Here is a 22,956-nt window from a genome sequence, read left to right as displayed (position 1 = left end):
TCTGCTTAAATTTTTTTCCTGTTGAGCAAGACTGCCAAATAATCTATTCTTATACACTTCACCCCATATTTTCCCACTTGCTAATTAGAGATGCAAATGTTGATAAATAAGATGACATTTAAGCACAATTGGGTCAATAAGTTGAACATGGTGCCCTGTTCCTCCAATTTGACTCCTGTGAGAAATAGTTCAATTATAATTAGAGGAGCAATTATCTCCTTGTTTAAGGTGAAACAAATCACAGGTTTATTTTAGGGAAAAATTCAGTTTTGCTCCTTGTGTCATGCCAACAAATGTCATATCCATTGATGTTTTTGATCCCGGTACTCTCCAAAAGAGATAATCTGATGAAATAAAGCATCTCTGAGTATATTTCTGGCTCACCATATGACAGCAACATTTTCTAGGCATAAACCAAAATGAGCAAAGAGGGATTCATTTCACAGAGTTCTGCTATTATGCCACCGGAGCAACCCAGCACCCGTTCACAGGCATATTAATTTTCTGGTTTCTTTGGGGAGATGAGAGATTTCTGCTAAAGGAAGGTAAATGCTTCCCCAGAAATGGAAGAAAAGTTTTATATTTTTGGCTTGATCCTTGCAAAAGAGTTATTAAAAATACTGAGCAATACCATTTCAGATTATTTCTGGGATTTATTTTCTTTCACCGAGTCTACTTTTAATTTTAATATAATTACTAGTAACCTGTCCTGTAGTCCACAAACTAAAGTAACTCCCAGTGGCCTTTTGGAGTGATCAAATGGTCCAGTGGGTTAGAAGCCTTCTGACTGACTGACTCCCTTACTCCATCTGCACTGAGTTCTCTCAGCATACATCTTCCGTGGTGACAAACATCCTGTTTCTGGAAAGTTCCATTTCCTGAGGTGCAGCCTCTCTGTCACATCCAACAGGGACTCTATTTCATTTAATTCAATACACTCAGAGAATCTACTATGTAACCTACAGTCTGCTTGTGTTAGAGATAAACATGAACAAAAACCCTTTTCTTTTTATTTTATCCAATCTAGTCAAGCAGGCAAAGGAGTAAACAGACATATTTTGACAGAGATAATAAATAGTTGGAGCTATAAAAAGTCAGAGAATGTAGGGGCTGACATTCAGGCAGCTTTACTGCTTCATTCATACCAGGTATGAAATACTGATATAGTTCTGTATCTGCTGATTAATAGCTAAGCACCCCTCACCCCAAGGTGCTTGCTTCTGGGGATCCTTGGACCATACTATGATGCAGCAACCAAAGGGTTTGCACCTTTAATACCACAGAAGGCCCCCAGATGCTAGTTGCTGGTGCTAAGTCACATCAGTCGTGTCTGACTCTGTGCGACCCCATAGACGGTGGCCCACCAGGCTCCCGTCCCTGGGATTTTCCAGGCAAGAATGCTGGAGTGGGTTGCCATTTCCTTCTCCAGTGCATGAAAGTGAAAAGTGAAAGTAAAGTCGCTCAGTCATGCCCGACTCTTCGCGACCCCATGGACTGCAGCCTACCAGGCTTCTCCGTCCATGGGATTTCCCAGGCAAGAGTACTGGAGTGGGTTGCCATTGCCTTCTCTGCCAGATGCTAGTAGCCCTGTGCTAAGGAAGCTGTGTGGCTCATAAATATTTAAATAAAGAAAATGAGGAAAGGTCCTGGCAAGAAGGAGGCCAGAGGAAGGAACAGCCAAGACTAGAGCTCTGAAACTCTTGTGCTTCATCCCTGAGGTACCTGCAACATAGATTTTTTTCCTTAACCAGTGAGTACTGAGAGGAGTTCTTTGTCAAAACTGTCACCACCGGAGAGGTGGAGTACAGGGCATCCTGAGTTGGTCTCTTCCTCCTCAAAATGGCACCCCACTCCAGTACTCTTGCCTGGAAAATCGCATGGACAGAGGACCCTGGTGGGCTGCAGTCCATGGGGTCGCAAAGAGTCGGACACGACTGAGCAACTTCACTTCTCTTCCTCCTCTGAGACTTTCTTTGTCACTCTCTTTCCTTTTGCTTGGAAAAGGAGAACTTCCAACAGTAATCCCACTCCAGATTCCCTCTTTTGGAGGAAACACAAAGTCTGGTCTAGTGTTCTAGGCCCATGATGACTAAACAGGTAACTTTAAAAATCAGAGTAAGCACAGCAGTGCATCAGGACCTGGTGCAGATTTCCACAGTAACAAGTCATTTTTAGAGTAAATATGTTACATAAATAAGGGAGTTTCCTCATTTTAAAGCTCAAACTTTATCTTCATTTGTAGCATTTGTGGATTTTAATCAAAATAACTGGTTAGAAGACACAGGAGGGAATCTCTGTGATTCTTCATCGGACAGAAGCTTCATCGCTGCATAACCTACAGTGCCCATCAGAGGTACAATGTGCCAGTGACTACTGTGAATTCCAGAGGTTGATTTCAGTCTTCTCTGAATCAAGAGGTGATAATATAGTAATAATAATAACAATAGTAATGTTTCTTGAGTTCTTCTACATGTTCTAACTGATTTATTTGCATATATCATCTCATTTAATCTTCAACTACGTTTTGGAGAGACACTATTATTATCTCCGGTTTGTAATTTAATTAAGGAAACTTAGGTATAGGAATTGAAATACCTTGCTAGAAGTCCAACAGTCAGAAATGGTGAAATGGGGTTAAGCCTAGAGTTCCGAATGGAAAATAGTTTAACACTCTGTAGCAAAAAGTAAAGCCAAAATAGAGGAGAAAATTAAATGTTATTTATTACCACAGAAATCCCTGTGCCATTATTTGCACCAAAGGTGATGCTGCTGTAACTTAAGATTAGTAGAGCTCTTTGGAAACCTACTGACTTATGTGGGAAGGAAATTATTGCCTCTTGATATTTTACAAATAATGAACTTGACTACCTGTTCAATGGTGCTAGACATATACTTACTAAAAAAAGATAAATTGAATCAATCAACCATTATTTGTTGAGCATGTAGTAGCTGAGTTTTTCAAAATCATTTGCCTAGAACACAAAAGAAGCAAAAATCCTTGCCAGTATGGCCTGATACCTTAAAAACTGATTTTGTTTATGGTAACACATGAGAGTTTTACCTTCTGATTTCCCTTTAAGATCAGTATTTCATTTCATTCTATTTTTATGCTTTTAAATTCCTCAAACAAATAAAGTATAAGATAATGAATATGTATATCATTAAATTAAAATAATTTTATAATCCCTTAATTCATCACATTATATTTCATCCCTTTCTCTTTTTTCTGCTCCTCTTGAGCAAATGACAGTTGCAATGTGTCACGTTAAGGTATACATTAGATTTCTGATCTTGGTTATTCTAAGGGTGTTGGAAATAATCTACACAGGAGTTTATTAGCCTGCTCTCAAGCAAGTGTTTTTGATCTCTCTCCTGACTTGAAAAAAAAATCACATTAAATATAGTTCTTTGAATGTCAAATGGGTATATGATTTTTGAGCTTGCCAAGTGTTAATTGGTCTCTTCCCCAGTGATGATACAGATAAAATTCACAGCCAATTAGTTTGCAGTCATGAATCTTTACTCCTTGACAAAGTGAACTACTTTGCTGAGAAAACTAAAAAAAATTAAGAAGTTGCTGCTGCTGCTGCTGCTGCTGCTGCTAAGTCGCTTCAGTCATGTCTGACTCTGTGCGACCCCATAAACGGCAGCCCACTAGGCTTCTCTGTCCCTGGGATTCTCCAGGCAAGAATAGTGGGTTGCCATTTCCTTCTCCAGTGCATGAAAGTGAAAAGTGAAAGTGAAATCGCTCAGTAGTGCCCGACTCTTAGCGACCCCATGAACTACAGCCTACCAGATTCCTCCGTCCATGGGATTTTCCACGCAAGAGTACTGGAATGGGTTGCCATTGCCTTCTCCTAAGAAGTTACTAGAATCTCCTAACTGAAAATCTCTGCAGGGATCTGCTCACTTTAAGAAACACTGAGTCAAAAAGTCTATAGACACTCATGTTACTCAGGATATGTTTTGGTCTTTAAGGCAATTTAATGGAGGAGGTTTGCATTAATATTTTAGAAATATGATTCAGGAGAAAGATGTACTTATTGTCATAAGTGAAATGAAATGTTGCATAGAGAAGAGCTGTTTCCTTTCTAATCAAAATAAATCATCCTGTGAGTCAGTGGTGAAGATAAGGTTTTGGTGTGGTTGGATAAAACAGGAGTAATCATGCATAGTCTCTGATACAGTGCTAGACAGTGCCATGGGATGTCAGGTACAAGACAAAAACCAACTCTCTTCTTTCAAAGTAAAAAAAAAGGAAATTTCATTAAAAGTGCCACTCAGAGTCCTGCATTGACAGACTGGAGATGTGAATGGCAGTGACAGAAAATAGAGTCATTTGTAAGGGCCCTGGCTAAATCTCTAATTAATTTATTATTATTTTGGAAAGAGCTATCAGATGTTTAATTTTGTTGTTATGGGACACACTAACTGTGATGACTCTCACTTTTGCCTGAATTTTCAAAGGACAGAAAAACTATGGAAATCTGGTAAGTACACTGATTATTTAAAAAATTTGGACAATGTAGTAAGTCTTAGTAATATTATTTTACAGTTTCATAGACAGGAAAGATTGCAGGCTTATTTTTACAAAAAATCAGCTGACTCATATACAGCCCCAAATTATAGCAATTTAAAAAATGCTTCTTTCCATATATGCAATAAAGAGTAAAAATTCCAAAGAACTCAGTGTAGTTTAGAGGCTAACAAGGACCACCAGCGAGTTGGCAGTTATGTTACTTATCAAATTAAACTTTCTTGTGTTTGTAGGATACTGGATCTGCCAGGACAATAGTGTTTGATGTAAATTAGAATATCTTCTGATACTCCTAACAGGGTAACATTTTTCAGAGTTTGGAATTAGTTGAAATGAAATAAAAGACATGGTATTAGATGATTTTCCTCAGCTGTGTGCTCTAAATGGTGTCTCAAGGAGAGCATAGAACACTCCTGTGGTCATGGAGGCTTATCCCCCCATGGACAGGCATTTTCAAAGGGCATTGTATTGTCTGGTGCTAATAAAAAATCATGGTATAAATCTGACTTATAATATTTCATGAACTTTCAATAGGCTTTGTTTCCCCAAAACCAGAAAATGAAAATTAAGAGCTAATGGAAAACTTATAGGATGAAACTAGTTGACATTCTTCAAACATGTTTTTATTCATGGTGTGTGGCTACGGCTTTTAGGTCCGTCCTTGGTTACAGAGCAGGAAACATATATGTGGAGCACACAAGCTGTCACACATACACACACATATACACATCTTACATTTTTTGCCTAGTATCAAGAACAATAATAAAATTGATGGTACATTATTAAGTCAGGCCATCTTTCTTTATGATTAGTGCCAGATAAAATAAAACAGTGTTTCTGATTTCTTGAAAGAGAATAACAAAATTAAACCAAGCTGCCTGTGGCTTTGTCCAGTGGGGCATTCTAATTGACTCCAAGTCATTAATCAGTTCCCAATCAATCTGTTTTGCCAGTAGCAAGCAGTTAGGACTCCATTACCAACCATTCATCATGCCATACCCTAATTCACTGCACCATTAGCCATGGATTAGGCCTCTGTTAGAATAACTAAGTGCCAGTTGCTAAATGCAAAGAATTTTTGCTTCTCACCTCAGCCACTGGGATCCCTTCAGGTGGTCGGCACTGGAGCAAGACTTCCTGCTCCAAGGATACTTCCTTTCCCAGAGGTTCCTGCTCAAATGTTTTTCGTAGATCTGGAAAGCACAAGTAATAAAATATAAGACAAAACTAATTAACATTTATTCATTTCTAGAAAGTACAATAATAAATTTGCATTTATTATTTTCTGTTTCTTGGTAGTTTTTAATCATGTTAGCACTGTGCCATAATGTGACTGATTATATTCTATGTAGTGGAAATTATGAAATTTAGAGATTACTAGCTGTTCCTACTTTAATCTTCACTGGAATGCTTTGGAGATTCTCATCCTAACAATTAATGACACTCATTCATTATAGTTTGCTAGTATTTCTTAATAATCAACTATAACAATCACATTTTTAGTCAAAGGAATCCCATTGTTATGATTCTTATTCATACAGAGTCCCTTATATATATTAATATTTTCTCTTTCTTTACAATAAATACTACTGAAGTTGCAACAACTCTGAGATCTTTCGATAAATAACTCAAAAGCAAGTTTCTATTTCAGAATGAAAACAGAATGCTGGAGTCCTGGAGAAATAAATAGAGCTTCTTGAAGTATCTCAAACATAAGAGAGAAAAAAGAGTAACTATTGGGATGGGTCCAGAAATCTCAATATGTAATTATGTCACCATTCTCCAATTAGAAGATTAAATAGTTATTTCTGCTCAAATGTAACAAGAATCTAATTACTTATTTATATAGTTATAGTTGCTATAGCAATATGCAGTACAATCTTAAAAACTGCTATTGATAGACACAGAAATGTTAGAAATCAGTTTTATCATTTTAAACACCAAAGCTAAAAAATAAATGAGTCAGTTATATAGCTTTAAAGCAGCATTTTTTAAGGCAAAGTTAAAAAAATTTCATCCATGTACTACTTAATAAAAATTTATAGAAGTTTTACCCAGTAGATTTTATTAAAAAGCTAACGCCTCTGTCTTTTCATCCCACGTCCCCAGGAATGACTTAAAAATATAAAAGCACCATTTCAGCCTACTGAACTAATAGGTAGAAATCCAAAGACTGTAGAAGTATATCTCTAAGCCTTTCAAAGAGCTATAAGAAAGCACCATCCGGAAAAATGCAGTGAGAAAAAAATTCATGTCATATTATTTGCTATTTGGGTGAATTTCTTGGCAGAAGAAAACCTTCAAGAATTTAGGGGTTCTGAAAAGATTATTGGATCTATGTGGGCCTGAGGTAAGATAAGAGACTCTATAAATCATGCAAAATTTCTGTCAGAAAGGCATTTCTAATTTTATTTTCAAGAAATTGAGTAGACTGTAGAAACAAATACTTAAAATCCAGATTTATTAGAACATGAAAGTTATCTAAGCCATGTCCTTATTTTACATATAAGAAACACATTTCTCAAATTACTCAAAGCCTCACAGCAAAATAATTGATGCTGCATTAGAACCTGCTAGCTGTTGATCTGATACATATTTTTTTATCCCACACATCCCTTCATATCTCTTAAGGTTGATTTGTATCCTTTCAACAGCAACATCAGAAAATTTCTACTCTTTCTTTTCTCATACGGTCGCTTCTCTTTGTTTTAAATCTGTATTAACATAAAAATTTTGTCAAAATATTAATAAAAGCAAAAGCAGCACTGAGTAAGTTTCATGGGATCAAAATGTTCTTTCTTCCTTTTTTGCCTGGGCTGGGTCTTCACTGCTGCCCCAGGGGCTTTCTCTAGTTGCCTTGAGTTGGGGTGCTGTGCAGACTTCTCCCGAGGTGGTTTCTCTTGTGGAACACAGGCTCTATGGTGCGCTGGCTCAGCAGTTGTGGCTTGAAGGCTCTAGAGCATGGGGTCAGTAGTTAAGCCATATGGGCTTCCCACAGCATGTGTGATACTCCCAGATCAGGGATTGAACCCGTGTCCGCTGCAATGGCAGCCAGATTCTTAATCACTGGGCCACCAGGGAAGTCCTAGGATAAAATATTCTTACAAGGATAAAATATTCTTACAAGGTATATCTTATTTGTGAAAAATGATTCTGAACACCTCCCATCTGATGCATGGTAGGGTAAAGACGTAAAGACTAGAATTAATTCTCAAATCAAATAATACATAGACTCACTCACAGTTAAATTAAATAGCATATCACAAAATAAGGATGGAGAATTAGAAAGAGTGAGTCACATATATCTCCAAAGAGTCAAAACAAATTCCTTTAATATTTATTAATTATCTCCTTATGATAGGTATTTTATTAGGTACTTAGGATGAAGATATGTAAGATTCGTGATCAAGACTAGAAAGGTAAGCCGAGATCTATTCATGAAAAGCCTTTCTGCTATGCTGCTGCTGTTGCTGCTAAGTCGCTTCAGTCGTGTCTGACTCTGTGCGACCCCATAGATGGCGGCCCACCAGGTTCCCATCCCTGGGATTCTCCAGGCGGGAATACTGGAGTGGGTTGCCATTTCTTTCTCCAGTGCATGAAGTGAAAAGTGAAAGTGAGGTTGCTTAGTCGTGTCCGACTGTTCGCGACCCCACGGACTGTAGCCTACCAGGCTCCTCTGTCCATGGGGTTTCCCAGGCAAGAGTACTAGAGTGAGGTGCCATTGCCTTCTCCTCCTGCTATGCTAAGGAATAGCAAACTCTGAAAGGCTTTTAAGCAGAGGAAGGAAATCAGATGTCATATTCCTCTCAGTGTGACTGAGGTGATGCTGAAGAAGCAGAGGTAGTTAGAGACCCATTTGAATAGATCAGGAGGGATGATGGGGAACTGAACTCAGCTATTGACAGTAGACAGGAAGAAGAGAAAGCAGATTCTGGTAATGAACAGATCATTTGTTCCAGAATACCTAAGTATCTGGAGAGTGCAAAGAGGAAAGGATAATACTACATTCTCAGCTACTGCAATTATTAAGTTTATACCATCATTAAATGAAACCATACCACCATGGGCAGGAAAGTGGTGAGAAAGATAGCAAGCTTATTTTGGTACATGTTCAGCTTGTTGTTATTGTTGTTCAGTCACTAAGTCGTGTCCGACTCTTTGTGACCCCAGGAACTTCAGCACACCAGGTTTTCCAGTCCTTCACTGTCTCTCAGAATTCACTCAAACTCATGTCCGTTGAGTCAGTGATGCCATCCAACCATCTCATCCTTTGTTTCCTGCTTCTCCTGTTGCCCTCAATCTTTCCCAGCAGGAAAGATTTCAGAGTCTTTTCCAGTGAGTCAGCTCTTTGCATCAGGTGGCCTAAGTATTGGAGCTTCAGCTTCACATCAGTCCTCCCAATGAATTTTCAGGGTTGATTTCCAAACCAGGATTGACTGGTTTGATCTCCTTGCTGTCCAAGGGACTCTCAAGAGTCTTATCCAACACCACAGTTCAAAAGTATCAATTCTTCAGATCTCAGCCTTCTTTATGGTCCAGCTCTCACATCCATACATGATTACTGGAAAACCCATAGTTTCGACTATGTAGACCTTTGCCTGTAAAGTGATGTCTCTGCTTTTTAATATGCTGTCAAGATTTATCATAGCTTTTCTTCCAAGGAGCAAATGCCTTTTAATTTTTTGGTTGCAGTCACCATCTGCAGTGATTTTGGAGCCCAAGAAAATAAAATCTGTCACCATTTCCACATTTTCCCCCTCTATTTGGAAATGGAAAAATCCGGTAGATCCAGATCATGATTTCTAATCTCAGCATGATTGACATTCAGGACTGGATAATCCTGTTGTGAGGCTGCATTCTGCATAGTAAGTGTCTTAGAAGCATCCCTGGACTCCATCCAGCAAATAACAGCAGAGCTCTCCAAGCCAGGACAACATAAATGCCTCCAGATAATGCCAAATGTCCCCTGACAGGAAAATCACCTCGAGTTAAGGACCACAGGTCTGAAGTTTGGAAAAAGAAGGCCAGGTAGAAGATCCGTGCTTCACTGTCTAGGAGATAGCTGAAGCACTAGAAACAGACGACACTACCAGAGCAGGAAAAAAAAAAAAAAGAGGACACCAACATTTCAGAGGAAAAGCTGTCTGCAAAAATGTTATGGTGTGAACAAAGACACAAGAGAAAAACCAAGAGACAACTGTCAGAGGAGCCAAGTTTAAGAAGTTTGGAGGCCAACAGGACAAATGCCCCAAAGACAGTAAAAGGGGAAGTCTGAGAAATTTAGGAGTGAAGGGGGAGTAGAAGCCCAGCTGTGTTGGGGGTGCACAGAAATTGGGAGAATGATATAATAATAACTACTGCTCTTTTACAAATTTTATTTTGACAAAAGTCAGCAGCACTGTTAAGGGATGATGGGTTCGAAGGTAGCAGGCTATAATTCTTCTTAGGATTTGGTATATAGTTTTTGCAACTGTTTCCAAATTCCCGCCAATGGAAGGCACATCTTATGAAAATTGCTGTTTCCTAAGTGAGAATGGTGACCACACATCAGAGGCCTGTACTTCAAAAGACAGGTTTAACTGAACCATCATTGAATACCATATAATTATATTGTTTTGATATTATTTGATTTTAAACTGTATGTAAATTTTATCTAATTTCTAAAATGATTCATAGGTAACCCCTCACAATGTAATACTTCTTCCTGAAAAATCCTTTTAATTCCGGCCCAAAATCTCTTTTCTAGCTTTCGGGTTGTATAAAGAATAGAATATATTGTGCTGTCCAGCATGGCAGCTGCTCCTTTCATATGTCTCCAAAGTACTCTGCAAGCAGTGTGAGTAACATTTTAAACATATCCTTCATCATCTGGAGAGATGTGATAGAAGGCAGGCCGGATGCCTGCAGGCAGAGAGAACACGAGGGTGACGAATGAGTGAGCAGGAAAAACGGACACTTGTCAGCTAGGAATTAGATGTAAAACAGAATGTTTTCGAATAATGTGGGCATTTCTGTCAGGAAAAAGATGAATTTATGCCCTTGGAAGACCTTTAGGATTCTACACTTCTGTTTTCTTTCCATTAGTTCTAAGGCTACTACTGAAATAGGTATAAAATCCTTTCATTAAAACCTAGATTACTTTTGCAAAGTCAGCTCAGCTTACCTCTGATTTAGTCACTGATTCCATCAAATAAAAGAAAAATCACCTTTGTTATAAGTATGCATTCAGAGAGATGTTTACTTAACATGAATATTGGCTTACTAAATCCATACAGTGAAATCCAATTAGCAGATGCAGAATCAGACCTGAAACTATATGGATTTCTATTTACCATTTACACAGTAATCAAAGAAAGTACATGTGTGGCTGTACACAGCGTCTCATTTTTTATGGCAGAATTCTGATGTTGTCAAGTGAGCTTTTTTTACAATATAATACAGTGATTATAAATTATTTATGATGTGAAGCCCACTAATTTCAAGGCATTCTATAACATGAACTCTGCTTTTTGACAAGAATCTGTCTGCCAATGCAGGAGACATAAGTTCAATCCCTGGCTCAGAAAGATCCCCTGGAGTAGGAAACGGCAACTTGCTCTGGTATTTCTGCCTGGAAAATTTCATGGACAGGAAAGCCTTGTGGGTTACAGTCTATAGGGTCACAAAGAGTAAGACACGGCTAAGTCACTGAATACATGTGCGCCTACACAGGTAGAAAAGAAGGCTACCTGGGAGTGTGAAGACTTCCTTATTTGCAAAATGGAAGTAAATAACTGGATGCTTTGGAAGGTCTCTTTTGTCTCGAGAGCCTATAACTGAGTTCAGTTCAGTTCAGTCGCTCAGTCACGTCCGACTCTGCGACCCCATGAATCGCAGCACGCCAGGCCTCCCTGTCCATCACCATCTCCCGGAGTTCACTCAGATTCATGTCCATCGAGTCCGTGATGCCATCCAGCCATCTCATCCTGGGTCGTCCCCTTCTCCTCCTGTCCCCAATCCCTCCCAGCATCAGAGTCTTTTCCAATGAGTCAACTCTTCACATGAGGTGGCCAAAGTACTGGAGCTTCAGCTTTAGCATCATTCCTTCCAAAGAAATCCCAGGGTTGATCTCCTTCAGAATGGACTGGTTGGATCTCCTTGCAGTCCAAGGGACTCTCAAGAGTCTTCTCCAACACCACAGTTCAAAAGCATCAATTCTTCGGCGCTCAGCCTTCTTCACAGTCCAACACTCACATCCATACATGACCACAGAAAAAACCATAGCCTTGACTAGACGGACCTTAGTCGGCAAAGTAATGTCTCTGCTTTTGAATATACTATCTAGGTTGGTCATAATTTTTCTTCCAAGGAGTAAGCGTCTTTTAATTTCATGGCTGCAATCACCATCTGCAGTGATTTTGGAGCCCCCCCAAAATAAAGTCTGACACTGTTTCTACTGTTTCCCCATCTATTTCCCATGAAGTGATGGGACCGGATGCCATGATCTTCATTTTCTGAATGTTGAGCTTTAAGCCAGACTAACATTTTAAATATGCATTTTAGGGGAAACAGCCTGGCCTTTGTCAAATAAGATAAGATCTTTAAGGATTTATATCAATTATCAGTGTCCAAGAGAAATAATAGAAGAAATTGTCTTTCAGCAATCTAGAAGATGATGTATCTTTGAAAAGAACAGTTTATAAATCTTCCTCTTAGGACAATCTTCCTGGAACTTCTGTACATTTCAATATACAGGTATAAGAGAAAATGGGACAATGGATGGGTTTCAGAAGATTCCAAATTAAAAACACCGGAAAATTCTTTGTACAAATACAAGAAAGGAATATAATATACATCACAAGAGCAGATGAATATTGCAGCTTTGATAATTATAAAAGTATTGAAATTATAAACACATTGAAAATTATGAATGCATTGAGAATTACTGACAAAACTAATTTTCTTGCTGTGTGGAGAGGTGGGAGGGAAATGCCTACCCAAAATGGCATGCAATAAAGTCTATCATGCCAAAGCACATATTTATGAAAGGGGCCCCCAACCAGGTCTCTTCTGCAATGACAATCCTTGAGCATCTTTTCCTGGAAAGGGTGAGCATGGTCTAAATGGGAAAGTCAAGGCTGGACAGGTGGGAGCTCTTACTGTAAGAGGTTATATTACTATCCAAGTACCTGTGAGCCCTGCTGATCTGAAAGGAGACCTGGAGAAAATACCAGCAAAATATCTCCCTATGGTGTCTAAGTTGGTAGGCTAATACTCTTGTCTTTGAAAATGAAAATAATCATGTTCTCACTACAACTTTGAAAAAAATAATTTGTATTTGTTAGAAATGCTTATTCTCTTAGCAATGCTACTTCATTATGCAGAAAGATTTATTAGAATAAAATATTTTTAAAAAGACAATTTCTTGACTGTGACAGATTGATATTGTGAAGTCAAGAATTCTCTGATGAGCATACTACAACACATTATTCTAATGGAAATTAAAATCTTTAAATTCCATTGAATAATAAGACAGAAACAACACATTATTACCTTATTAATGTTGGTTGTTTTCTAATTCAGATCTCATAGGGTTTGCGAATATTAGATCTCATAGGGTTTTGAGAATGTTAAAAGAAATCCTGAATCTGAAAAGGTTTAGGAAGTATAAAGCACATGTACTAAATTATCACAACTATTTTTATTACTATTAGAGAGTCTGGCATGAAACATGATTTCTCATCTGAGTAAATTTCAGCATGTCATTCTCTTACACAATTGATTCATTTAGTCTAGAAACCATAGTATCTAACATTCCATATTTTTCTTATGGAATTTGTCCTTTAGAGTACTATGAATTCAACTTGGAGGATTGAATACCAGCATTAAAATATGAAATTGAAAACAGAAAATGTCAAGTATATCACACATAGTATTGTTGTCATTCAGTCACCAAGTTCTATCCAACTCTGTGACACCATGGACTGCCGCAGGCCAGGCCTCCCTGTCCCACACTATCTCCCAGAGTTTGTTCAGGTTCATATCCATTAAATCGGTGATGCCATCCAACTGTCTCATCCTCTGTGCCCCCCACCCCCTTCTACTCCTACCCTCAATCTTTTCCAGAATCAAGATCTTTTCCAATGAGTCAGCTTTTTGCATCAGGTGGCCAAAGTATCGGAGCTTCAGCATCAATCCTTCCAAAGAGTATTCAGGATTGATTTCTTTTAAGATAGACTGGTTTGATGTTCTTGCTATCCAAGGAACCCTCAAGAGTCTTCTATAGCACCACAGTTTGAAAACATCAATTCTTTATCACTCTGCCTTCTTTATGGTCCAACCCTCACATCCATACAGGACTACTGGAAAGACAATAACCTTGATGTTTTATTAAGTATGCACATATGTACACACACATATACATACACACACACCTCTGTGTATTTGTATGTGTGAGGAGATGGGTATATTTTTATTTAGTAGATCATGATATAAATATATTTTTTATTGTAGGTCACTGTGAGAAAGATCTGAAAGATCCTGCAAAGCAAGATATCACTGCTTTGTCAAGAGCAAGGTCTTCAGCTTGGACAAACTTGGTTTCAGATCCTGACTCTACCACCTGACTAGCTGTGTAGCCTTGAGCCATACTGCTTAACCTTCTCTTACTTTAATTTCTTCAGCTAAACAAATGAGCATGATAATAGTAACTCTTTTACAGGTTGATATATGAAGAAGCCTATATAAAACTCTAGAATCATGCCATGAATATAAAAAGTACTCCCTGTAGTATTAGTAAATTTTAGGATGCTGTATCAACTTTAGGCATTATCATTGTTAGTCAAAATAAATGTAAACGAGTGAGACAAAATAATTATGAATGTGGGAGACTAATGACTGAAAGTTATGTGTCACAAAGGGAAACTCAGGGATTACATGCTGTGCTTGAAAAAACAAATGCAGATTTCATTCCTAGGTTGGGATCTAGGAATCGACAGTTTTCACTGGCCCCCAAGTATATCTGACACACAGCACTAAAATCTGAGAACCACAGACTGATCGAGATCATCTGTGGAATGATCATGATGGGCATAGCCCTGTGCTAGAACTTGTAGGCAGAGGGAGAGAAGAGCCTGGGAGGCCGTGGGAACCAAGCACATCTGCTTCTACACTGTGGCTCTTAAGACAATGAGTTCCTGTTGATGTCTCCCAGTGTCAGCAGCACTTACTTTTGTTCAGGCTGATGGCTGACACTGTCTAGCAGACACTGAAATTTCACATGCATCTAGGGGGCATGCAGGTAACTTAAAAAAGTTAGGCAAAAGAATTATTTTTTGTCTTAAAACATTATCACCAACCTGGGCTGTCTTTGGTTTCCCAAACAAACTGTAATAGAGACATAGGTACAAAACCAATTCACTTTTTGTTTGCTACTCAACTCTATGCTGCCATATAGGAATGCAGGTTCTGTGGGACACAAACCCTATATTTTGTTTTAAAATTTTCATTTTAGTGTACTTTCAAATTGTTCCTCTAGCAAACAAAATAATTCCATGGTCACATATACTAATAATACTTGTGTTCTTAGAGGGAAAAATGTGTCTTTCTTCCAATAATATAAAAGGGGATAATTCCCTGGTGGCTCAGATGGTAAAGCATCTGCCTGCAATGTGGGCAACTTGGGTTTGATCCCTGGGTTGGGAAGATCCCCTGGAGAAGGGAATGGCAACCCACTCTAGTTCTCTTGCCTGGAAAATCCCATGGACAGAGGAGCCTGGAAGGCTACAGTCCATGGAGCTGCAAAGAGTCAGACACAACTGAGCGACTTCACTTTTCACTTTCATGTTGTCATAGTAGAGTATAACTTATACTTAAATCACCAAGTCTGGTGTTAACAGAAAACAACTATCATGAACCAACCAGTATAGCATATTTTGGGAAAACTAGATTAGTCTTTTGCGCGTTGAGCATTTCTTAAAAGTAAAAATTCCTGACAATGCTATAGAACCCTAAAAAGTTTGCCATGGTTTTCTTTTCCAGAAATAGAGTATCTTTGCTGGAATTTTTAAAAAAAAAATCATGAAAAAATGTTATGTTCAGTAATTCTTGTGGTTTTTAAATGGAAGGGACACAGTATATAAAAATGTTGTAAGTTTTCTTTTTTTACTTGCTTTTTCTTCTTAAATATTATAAAGATAAAACAAGAAACCACAAACTAACAAAAACATGAGGTTTCCTCTATGGTTAGATTGCAAACTGAACTATCACATTTCTGTAAACCTGTACAGTAAACTGTACTGTAAAAAGAAAAGTTTATAATTCAGATTTACCATTTCCTAAACAAGTGGCTTGGGTAAGTTATCTAATATTTCATTTCCATGCTTCTGTTTCACTATTTGCAAAGTAAGGATAACAGAATCTACCTCATAGGATTGTTGGAAGCATCACAAGAGTTAACGTGCATAAGGGGCTTATAACAGAACTGGGCATACAGTAAGCATGCCCTAAATGTTGGTTACTAGGTCACAGGATATTTTAAGAGACAAAAGAGGCAAGATTTTGACTTTGTTCCTATTATTGTTTTGCAATTTCCTTTTACTTTAAAAAAACTAATGTTTTTGACCAGTCTTATGAATTTATCACTAACACTTTCAGAAAATAATAATTATAGGCAGAGACAGAGGTTAGAATGATCTTTGAGCAAATCAGCAGAAGTATTGTCTTGGCAATGTTTTAGTTTTGCCAAGGCATGCCTATCCTTTACCGCACATGGTCATTTAAACAGAATCCTAAATGAACGAAGTCCCTGCAAAAGGAAGTGCACTTTCAGCCATTCTTCTTTATTTCTTGGCTTTGGGGGCATTTATAGAACAAACATATTTGTATTCAGGTAGTTTTGCTAAAGGGTTTTTTTAAAAAATAAATATTTTAGAACTGGAACTCCAATGACATCCATTATAGAGAAGAGGAAGAAAAAAAAAATCCCATATAAGCCACTCTTCTATTCACACTGCATCTTTAGTTTCAAAAAGAAAAAAAGATTATATGTTATCACAATATTTTTTAAGGGAAGTCTTAGGGATAAATAATCAGAAACATGCCAACTTTATGGATGAGGAACCCAATATATCAAAAAGTTAAGGCACTTTTCTCAGAGTACAAAAAAGAACACAATGATTACAGACAAGCTTTTTTGCAAATAAGCAGTTTAGCCATAAACTTCCCATTTCATACAGCATAAAACATCACTTTAGTGGCATATTTTGGTCCAGTGGGTTAGCAGCCTTTCCTCTAGCACATAGCCCATAGATGGATGACTTCTCCCAAAATATAACTTACGAGACAGTGTTCTATCAATTAGATGTCTACTTCTCAGAACAAATAGGAGCTATAAATGCATATGGATTTGTGGGGCCTCCACGGATCTTGAAAACTTCTGTCTATATACAAAAGCAAATACGTTTAGAAAAAAATAGACTAATGCAATCAGGAATGTGTTGTGGCTTTTAATCTTGAAACAGGAACATGATGAACTAATTAATACAACAGTTGACATTTATATGAAATGAGATATTTATTGTTAAAAATTTATCTGATCTAAAAATGTCTAAATTGTGTAATTCAGTTCAGTTCAGTCGCTCAGTCGTGTCCGACTCTTTGTGACCCCATGAATTGCAGCACGCCAGGCCTCCCTGTCCATCACCAACTCCTGGAGTTCACTCAAACTCACGTTCATCGGGTCGGTGATGCATCCAGCCATCTCATCTCTGTCTTCCCCTTTTTCTCCAGCCCCCAATCCCTCCCAGCATCAGAGTCTTTTCCAATGAGTCAACTCTTCGCATGAGGTGGCCAAAGTACTGGAGCTTCAACTTTAGCATCATTCCTTCCAAAGAATCTCATCTAATTCAAAATCTGGCCTCTGTAACTTAAAATGGGCTTGTTGTTTAGTTACTTAGTTGTGTCTCGCTCTTTTGTGACCCCGTGGGCTATAGCCTGCCAGGCCCTTCTGTTCATGGGATTTCCCAGGCAAGAACACTGGCATGTATGGCCATTTCCTTCTCCAGGAGATCTTCCCAAACCAGAGATTGAACCTATGTTTCCTGCACTGGCAGGCAGCTTCTTTACTACTGAGCCACCAGGACTTAAACAGCCATCAGTCAGTTCAGTTCAGTCGCTCAGTCGTGTCCGACTCTTTGCGACCCCATGAATCGCAGCATGCCAGGCCTCCCTGTCCATCACCAACTTCCGGAGCTCACTCAGACTCGCGTCCATCGAGTCAGTTATGCCATTCAGCCATCTCATCCTCTGTCCTCCCCTTCTCCTCCTGCCCCCAATCCCTCCCAGCATCAAAGGCTTTTCCAATGAGTCAACTCTTCGCATGAGGTGGCCAAAGTACTGGAATTTTGGCTTTAGCATCATTCCTTCCAAAGAAATCCCAGGGCTGATCTCCTTCAGAATGGACTGGTTGGATCTCCTTGCAGTCCAAAGGACTCTCAAGAGTCTTCTCCAACACCACAGTTCAAAAGCATCAATTCTTCAGCGCTCAGACTTCTTCACAGTCCAACTCTCACATCCATACATGACTACTGGAAAAACTACAGCCTTGACTAGATGGACCTTAGTCGGTAAAGTAATATCTCTGCTTTTTAAAAAATTTTTATTTTTACTTTATTTTACTTTACAATACTGTATTGGTTCTGCCATACATTGACATGAATCCACCATGGGTGTACATGCGATCCTAAACATGAACCCCCCTCCCACCTCCCTCCCCACAACATCCCTCTGGGTCATCCCCATGCACCAGTCCCAAGCATGCTGCATCCTGCATCGGACATAGAATGGCGATCCGTTTGTTACATGATAGTATACATGTTTCAATGCCATTCTCCCAAATCATTCCACCCTCTCCCTCTCCCTCTGAGTCCAAAAGTCTGCTATACACATCTGTGTCTTTTTTGCTGTCTTGCATACAGGGTCATCATTGCCATCTTTCTAAATTCCATATATATGTGTTAGTATACTGTATTGGTGTTTTTCTTTCTGGCTTACTTCACACTGTATAATCGGCTCCAGTTTCATCCATCTCATCAGAACTGATTCAAATGTATTCTTTTTAACGGCTGAGTAATACTCCACTGTGTATATGTACCACAGCTTTCTTATCCATTCATCTGCTGATGGACATCTAGGTTGTTTCCATGTCCTGGCTAATAGCGAAAGCAATCTTGAGAAAGAAGAATGGAACTGGAGGAATCAACTTGCCTGACTTCAGGCTCTACTACAAAGCCACAGTCATCAAGACAGTATGGTACTGGCACAAAGACAGAAATATAGATCAATGGAACAAAATAGAAAGCCCAGAGATAAATCCACACACATATGGACACCTTATTTTTGACAAAGGAGGCAAGAATATACAATGGAGTAAAGACAATCTCTTTAACAAGTGGTGCTGGGAAAACTGGTCAACCACTTGTAAAAGAATGAAACTAGATCACTTTCTAACACTGCACACGAAAATAAACTCAAAATGGATTAAAGATCTAAATGTAAGACCAGAAACTATAAAACTCCTAGAGTAGAACATAGGCAAAACACTCTCCAACATACATCACAGCAGGATCCTCTATGATCCACCTCCCAGAACTCTGGAAATAAAAGCAAAAATAAACAAATGGGATCTAATTAAAATTAAAAGCTTCTGCACAACAAAGGAAACTATAAGCAAGGTGAAAAGACAGCCTTCTGAATGGGAGAAAATAATAGCAAATGAAGCAACTGACAAACAACTAATCTCAAAAATATACAAGCAACTTATGCAACTCAATTCCAGAAAAATAAATGACCCAATCAAAAAATGGGCCAAAGAACTAAATAGACATTTCTCCAAAGAAGACATACGGATGGCTAACAAACACATGAAAAGATGCTCAACATCACCCATTATTAGAGAAATGCAAATCAAAACCACAATGAGGTACCACTTCACACCAGTCAGAATGGCTGCGATCCAAAAATCTGCAAGCAATAAATGCTGGAGAGGGTGTGGAGAAAAGGAAACCCTCCTACACTGTTGGTGGAAATGCAAACTAGTACAGCCACTATGGAAAACAGTGTGGAGATTCCTTAAAAAATTGCAAATAGAACTGCCATATGACCCAGCAATCCCACTGCTGGGCATACACACCGAGGAAACCAGAATTGAAAGAGACACATGTACCCCAGTGTTCATCGCAGCACTGTTTATAATAGTCAGGACATGGAAACAATCTAGAGGTCTCTGCTTTTGAATATACTATCTAGGTTGGTCATAATTTTTCTTCCAAGGAGTAAGCATCTTTTAATTTCATGGCTGCAATCACCATCTGCACTGATTTTGGAGCCCCCAAAAATAAAGTCTGATACTGTTTCCCCATCTATTTCCCATAAAGTGATGGGACCAGATGCCATGATCTTTGTTTTCTGAATGTTGAGCTTTAAGCCAACTTTTCCACTCTCCTCTTTCACTTTCATCAAGAGGCTTTTTAGTTCCTCTTCACTTTCTGCCATAAGAGTGGTGTCATCTGCATATCTGAGGTTATTGATATTTCTCCTGGCAATCCTGATTCCAGCTTGTGTTTCTTCCAGTCCAGCGTTTCTCATGATGTACTCTGCATAGAAGTTAAATAAGCAGGGTGACAATATACAGCCTTGACGTACTCCTTTTCCTATTTGGAACCAGTCTGTTGTTCCATGTCCAGTTCTAACTGTTGCTTCCTGGCCTGCATACAGATTTCTCTAGAGGCTGGTCAGGTGGTCTGGTATTCCCATCTCTTTCATAATTGTCCACAGTTTGTTGTGTTCCACACAGTCAAAGGCTTTGGCATAGTCAATAAAGCAGAAATAAATGTTTTTCTGGAACTCTCTTGCTTTTTCCATGATCCAGCGGATGTTGGCAATTTGATCTCTGGTTCCTCTGCCTTTTCTTTTCTTTTTTTTTTTGTTTTAATTTTAAAATCTTTAATTCTTACATGTGTTCCCAAACATGAAACCCCCTCCCACCTCCCTCCCCATAACATCTCTGTGGGTCATCCCCATGCACCAGCCCCAAGCATGCTGTATCCTGCGTCAGACATGGACTGGCGATTCAATTCTTACATGATAGTATACATGATAGAATGCCATTCTCCCAAATCATCCCACCCTCTCCCTCTCTCTCTCTGCCTTTTCTAAAACCAGCTTGAATATCAGGAAGTTCACGGTTCACATACTGCTGAAGCCTGGCTTGGAGAATTTTGAGCATTACTTTACTAGCATGTGAGATGAGTGCAATTGTGTGGTAGTTAGAGTCTTCTTTGGCATTTCCTTTCTTTGGGATTGGAATGAAAACTGACCTTTTCCAGTCCTGTGGCCACTGCTGAGTTTTCCAAATTTGTTGGCATATTGTGTGCAGCACTTTCACAGCATTATCTTTCAGGATTTGAAATAGCTCTACTGGAATTCCATTACCTCCACTAGCTTTGTTCGTAGTGATGCCTTCTAAGGCCCACTTGACTTCACATTCCAGGATGTCTGGCTCTAGATGAGTGATCACACCATCGGGATTATCCAGGTCGTAAAGATCTTTTTTGTACAGTTCTTCTGTGTATTCTTGCCACCTCTTAATATCTTCTGCTTCTGTTAGGTCCAGACCATTTCTGTCCTTTATCAAGCCCATCTTTGCATGAAATGTTCCCTTGGTGTCTCTAATTTTCTTGAAGAGATCTCTAGTCTTTCCCATTCTGTTCTTTTCCTCTATTTCTTTGATCGCTGAAGAAGGCTTTCTTATCTCTTCTTGCTATTCTTTAGAACTCTGCATTCAGATGCTTATATCTTTCCTTTTCTCCTTTGCTTTTTGCCTCTCTTCTTTTCATAGCTATGTGTAAGGCCTCCCCAGACAGCCATTTTGCTTTTTTTCATTTCTTTTCCATGGGGATGGTCTTGATCCCTGTCTCCTGTACAGTGTCACAAACCTCATTCCACATAGTTCATCAGGTACTCTATCTATCAGATCTAAACCCTTAAATCTATTTCTCACTTCCACTGTATAATCATAAGGGATTTAATTTAGGTCATACCTGAATGGTCTAGTGGTTTTCCCTGCTTTCTTCAATTTCAATCTGAATTTGGTAATAAGGAGTTCATGATCTGAGCCACAGTCAGCTCCTGGTCTTCTTTTTGTTGACTGTATAGAGCTTCTCCATCTTTTGCTGAAGAGAATATAATCAATCTGATTTTGGTGTTGACCATCTGGTGATATCCATATGTAGAGTCTTCTCTTGTGTTGTTGGAAGAGGGTGTTTGCTATGACCAGTGCATTTTCTTGGCCAAACTCTATTAGTCTTTGCCCTGCTTCATTCCACATTCCAAAGCCAAATTTGCCTGTTACTCCAGGTGTTTCTTGACTTCCTACTTTTGCATTCCAGTCCCCTATAATGAAAAGGACATCTTTTGGGGGTGTTAGTTCTAAAGGTCTTGTAGGTCTTCATAGAACCATTCAATTTCAGCTTCTTCAGCATTACTGGTTGGGGCATAGACTTGGATTACTGTGATATTGCATGGTTTGCCTTGGAAACGAACCACTCGGAAATGCATGCTAGTAATCAGGCCATTTACTCTGGCGTGCTGGCAAACTTGTGCTTGCTGAGCTCTACCAAGACACTTGGCATTAGGCTGTCAGATTCTGTCATGGTATAACTTAAATCTTTCAAAACACCTGGTTTTTAAAGAGCTGCTGTCTTGTCAGAAATCTGAATGAAAGAAGGAAGTGAGCCACTCTTCCTTTCTTCCCCAGGTAGAGTAGGGGAGAATGTTCCAGGTGCAAAGGAAGAGCTATTGGCATCAATGTATTACATTCTCTAAGCAAAGAAACTGGTGTGGTTGGAACAAACCAAGTAGCAGGAGAGAAGTGGGAACCCAAAGCCTTCTTACATTTCTGCATTGTAAATAATAATGAGCCTATAACATTATCCATGTGGAAAATAAGATATTTTTGTAAATTGCCAACTGACACAAAAATCAATTGTCATCTCCTCTCTTATTTGTATCCAGTGTGTTGCTTCAAGGCATGGACTTCTTTGCCAATCTGACCTGCTTCTCCATATATGAGCTTTGAACTCAGGCAGGTCTTTTATTATTATTATTTTTTAATATTTATTTAATTTGACTGCACCAGGTCTTACTTGCAGCATGCAAAGATCTTCACTGTAGCATAATCTTTTAGTTGCAGAATGTGGAATTTTTTTTTTTTTTTGGAATGTTTAGCTGTAGCATGTAGGGTCCTCTAGTTCCCTGACCACGGATCTAACCTGGGTCCCCTGCATCATCAGCGCCAAGTATTAGGCACTGACCACCAGGGAAATCTGTTGGGCAGGTTTTCAAATTTCTCTTTGTCCTTCATTTCCTCATCTGTAAAATGA

General features: G+C 38.8%; 1 protein-coding gene across 1 annotated transcript in view; it reads right to left on the bottom strand.

Annotated features, from left to right (window-relative positions):
- The window catches only part of UNC5C (unc-5 netrin receptor C), a 421,047-nt gene that overhangs the window by 116,514 nt on the left and 281,577 nt on the right, over positions 1–22,956 (bottom strand). The window contains exon 4 of the mRNA XM_068975344.1: positions 5,627–5,730. Coding sequence (XP_068831445.1) covers positions 5,627–5,730 — 104 coding nt within the window. The remainder of the gene's footprint in view (positions 1–5,626; positions 5,731–22,956) is intronic.

The sequence above is a fragment of the Capricornis sumatraensis genome, chromosome 7 (genome assembly GCF_032405125.1).
Source record: "Capricornis sumatraensis isolate serow.1 chromosome 7, serow.2, whole genome shotgun sequence".
In the NCBI taxonomy this organism is placed as follows: Eukaryota; Metazoa; Chordata; class Mammalia; order Artiodactyla; family Bovidae; genus Capricornis; species Capricornis sumatraensis.
The sequence above is the reverse complement of the archived record's forward strand: the minus strand, read 5'-3'. Positions and strand labels throughout refer to the sequence as shown.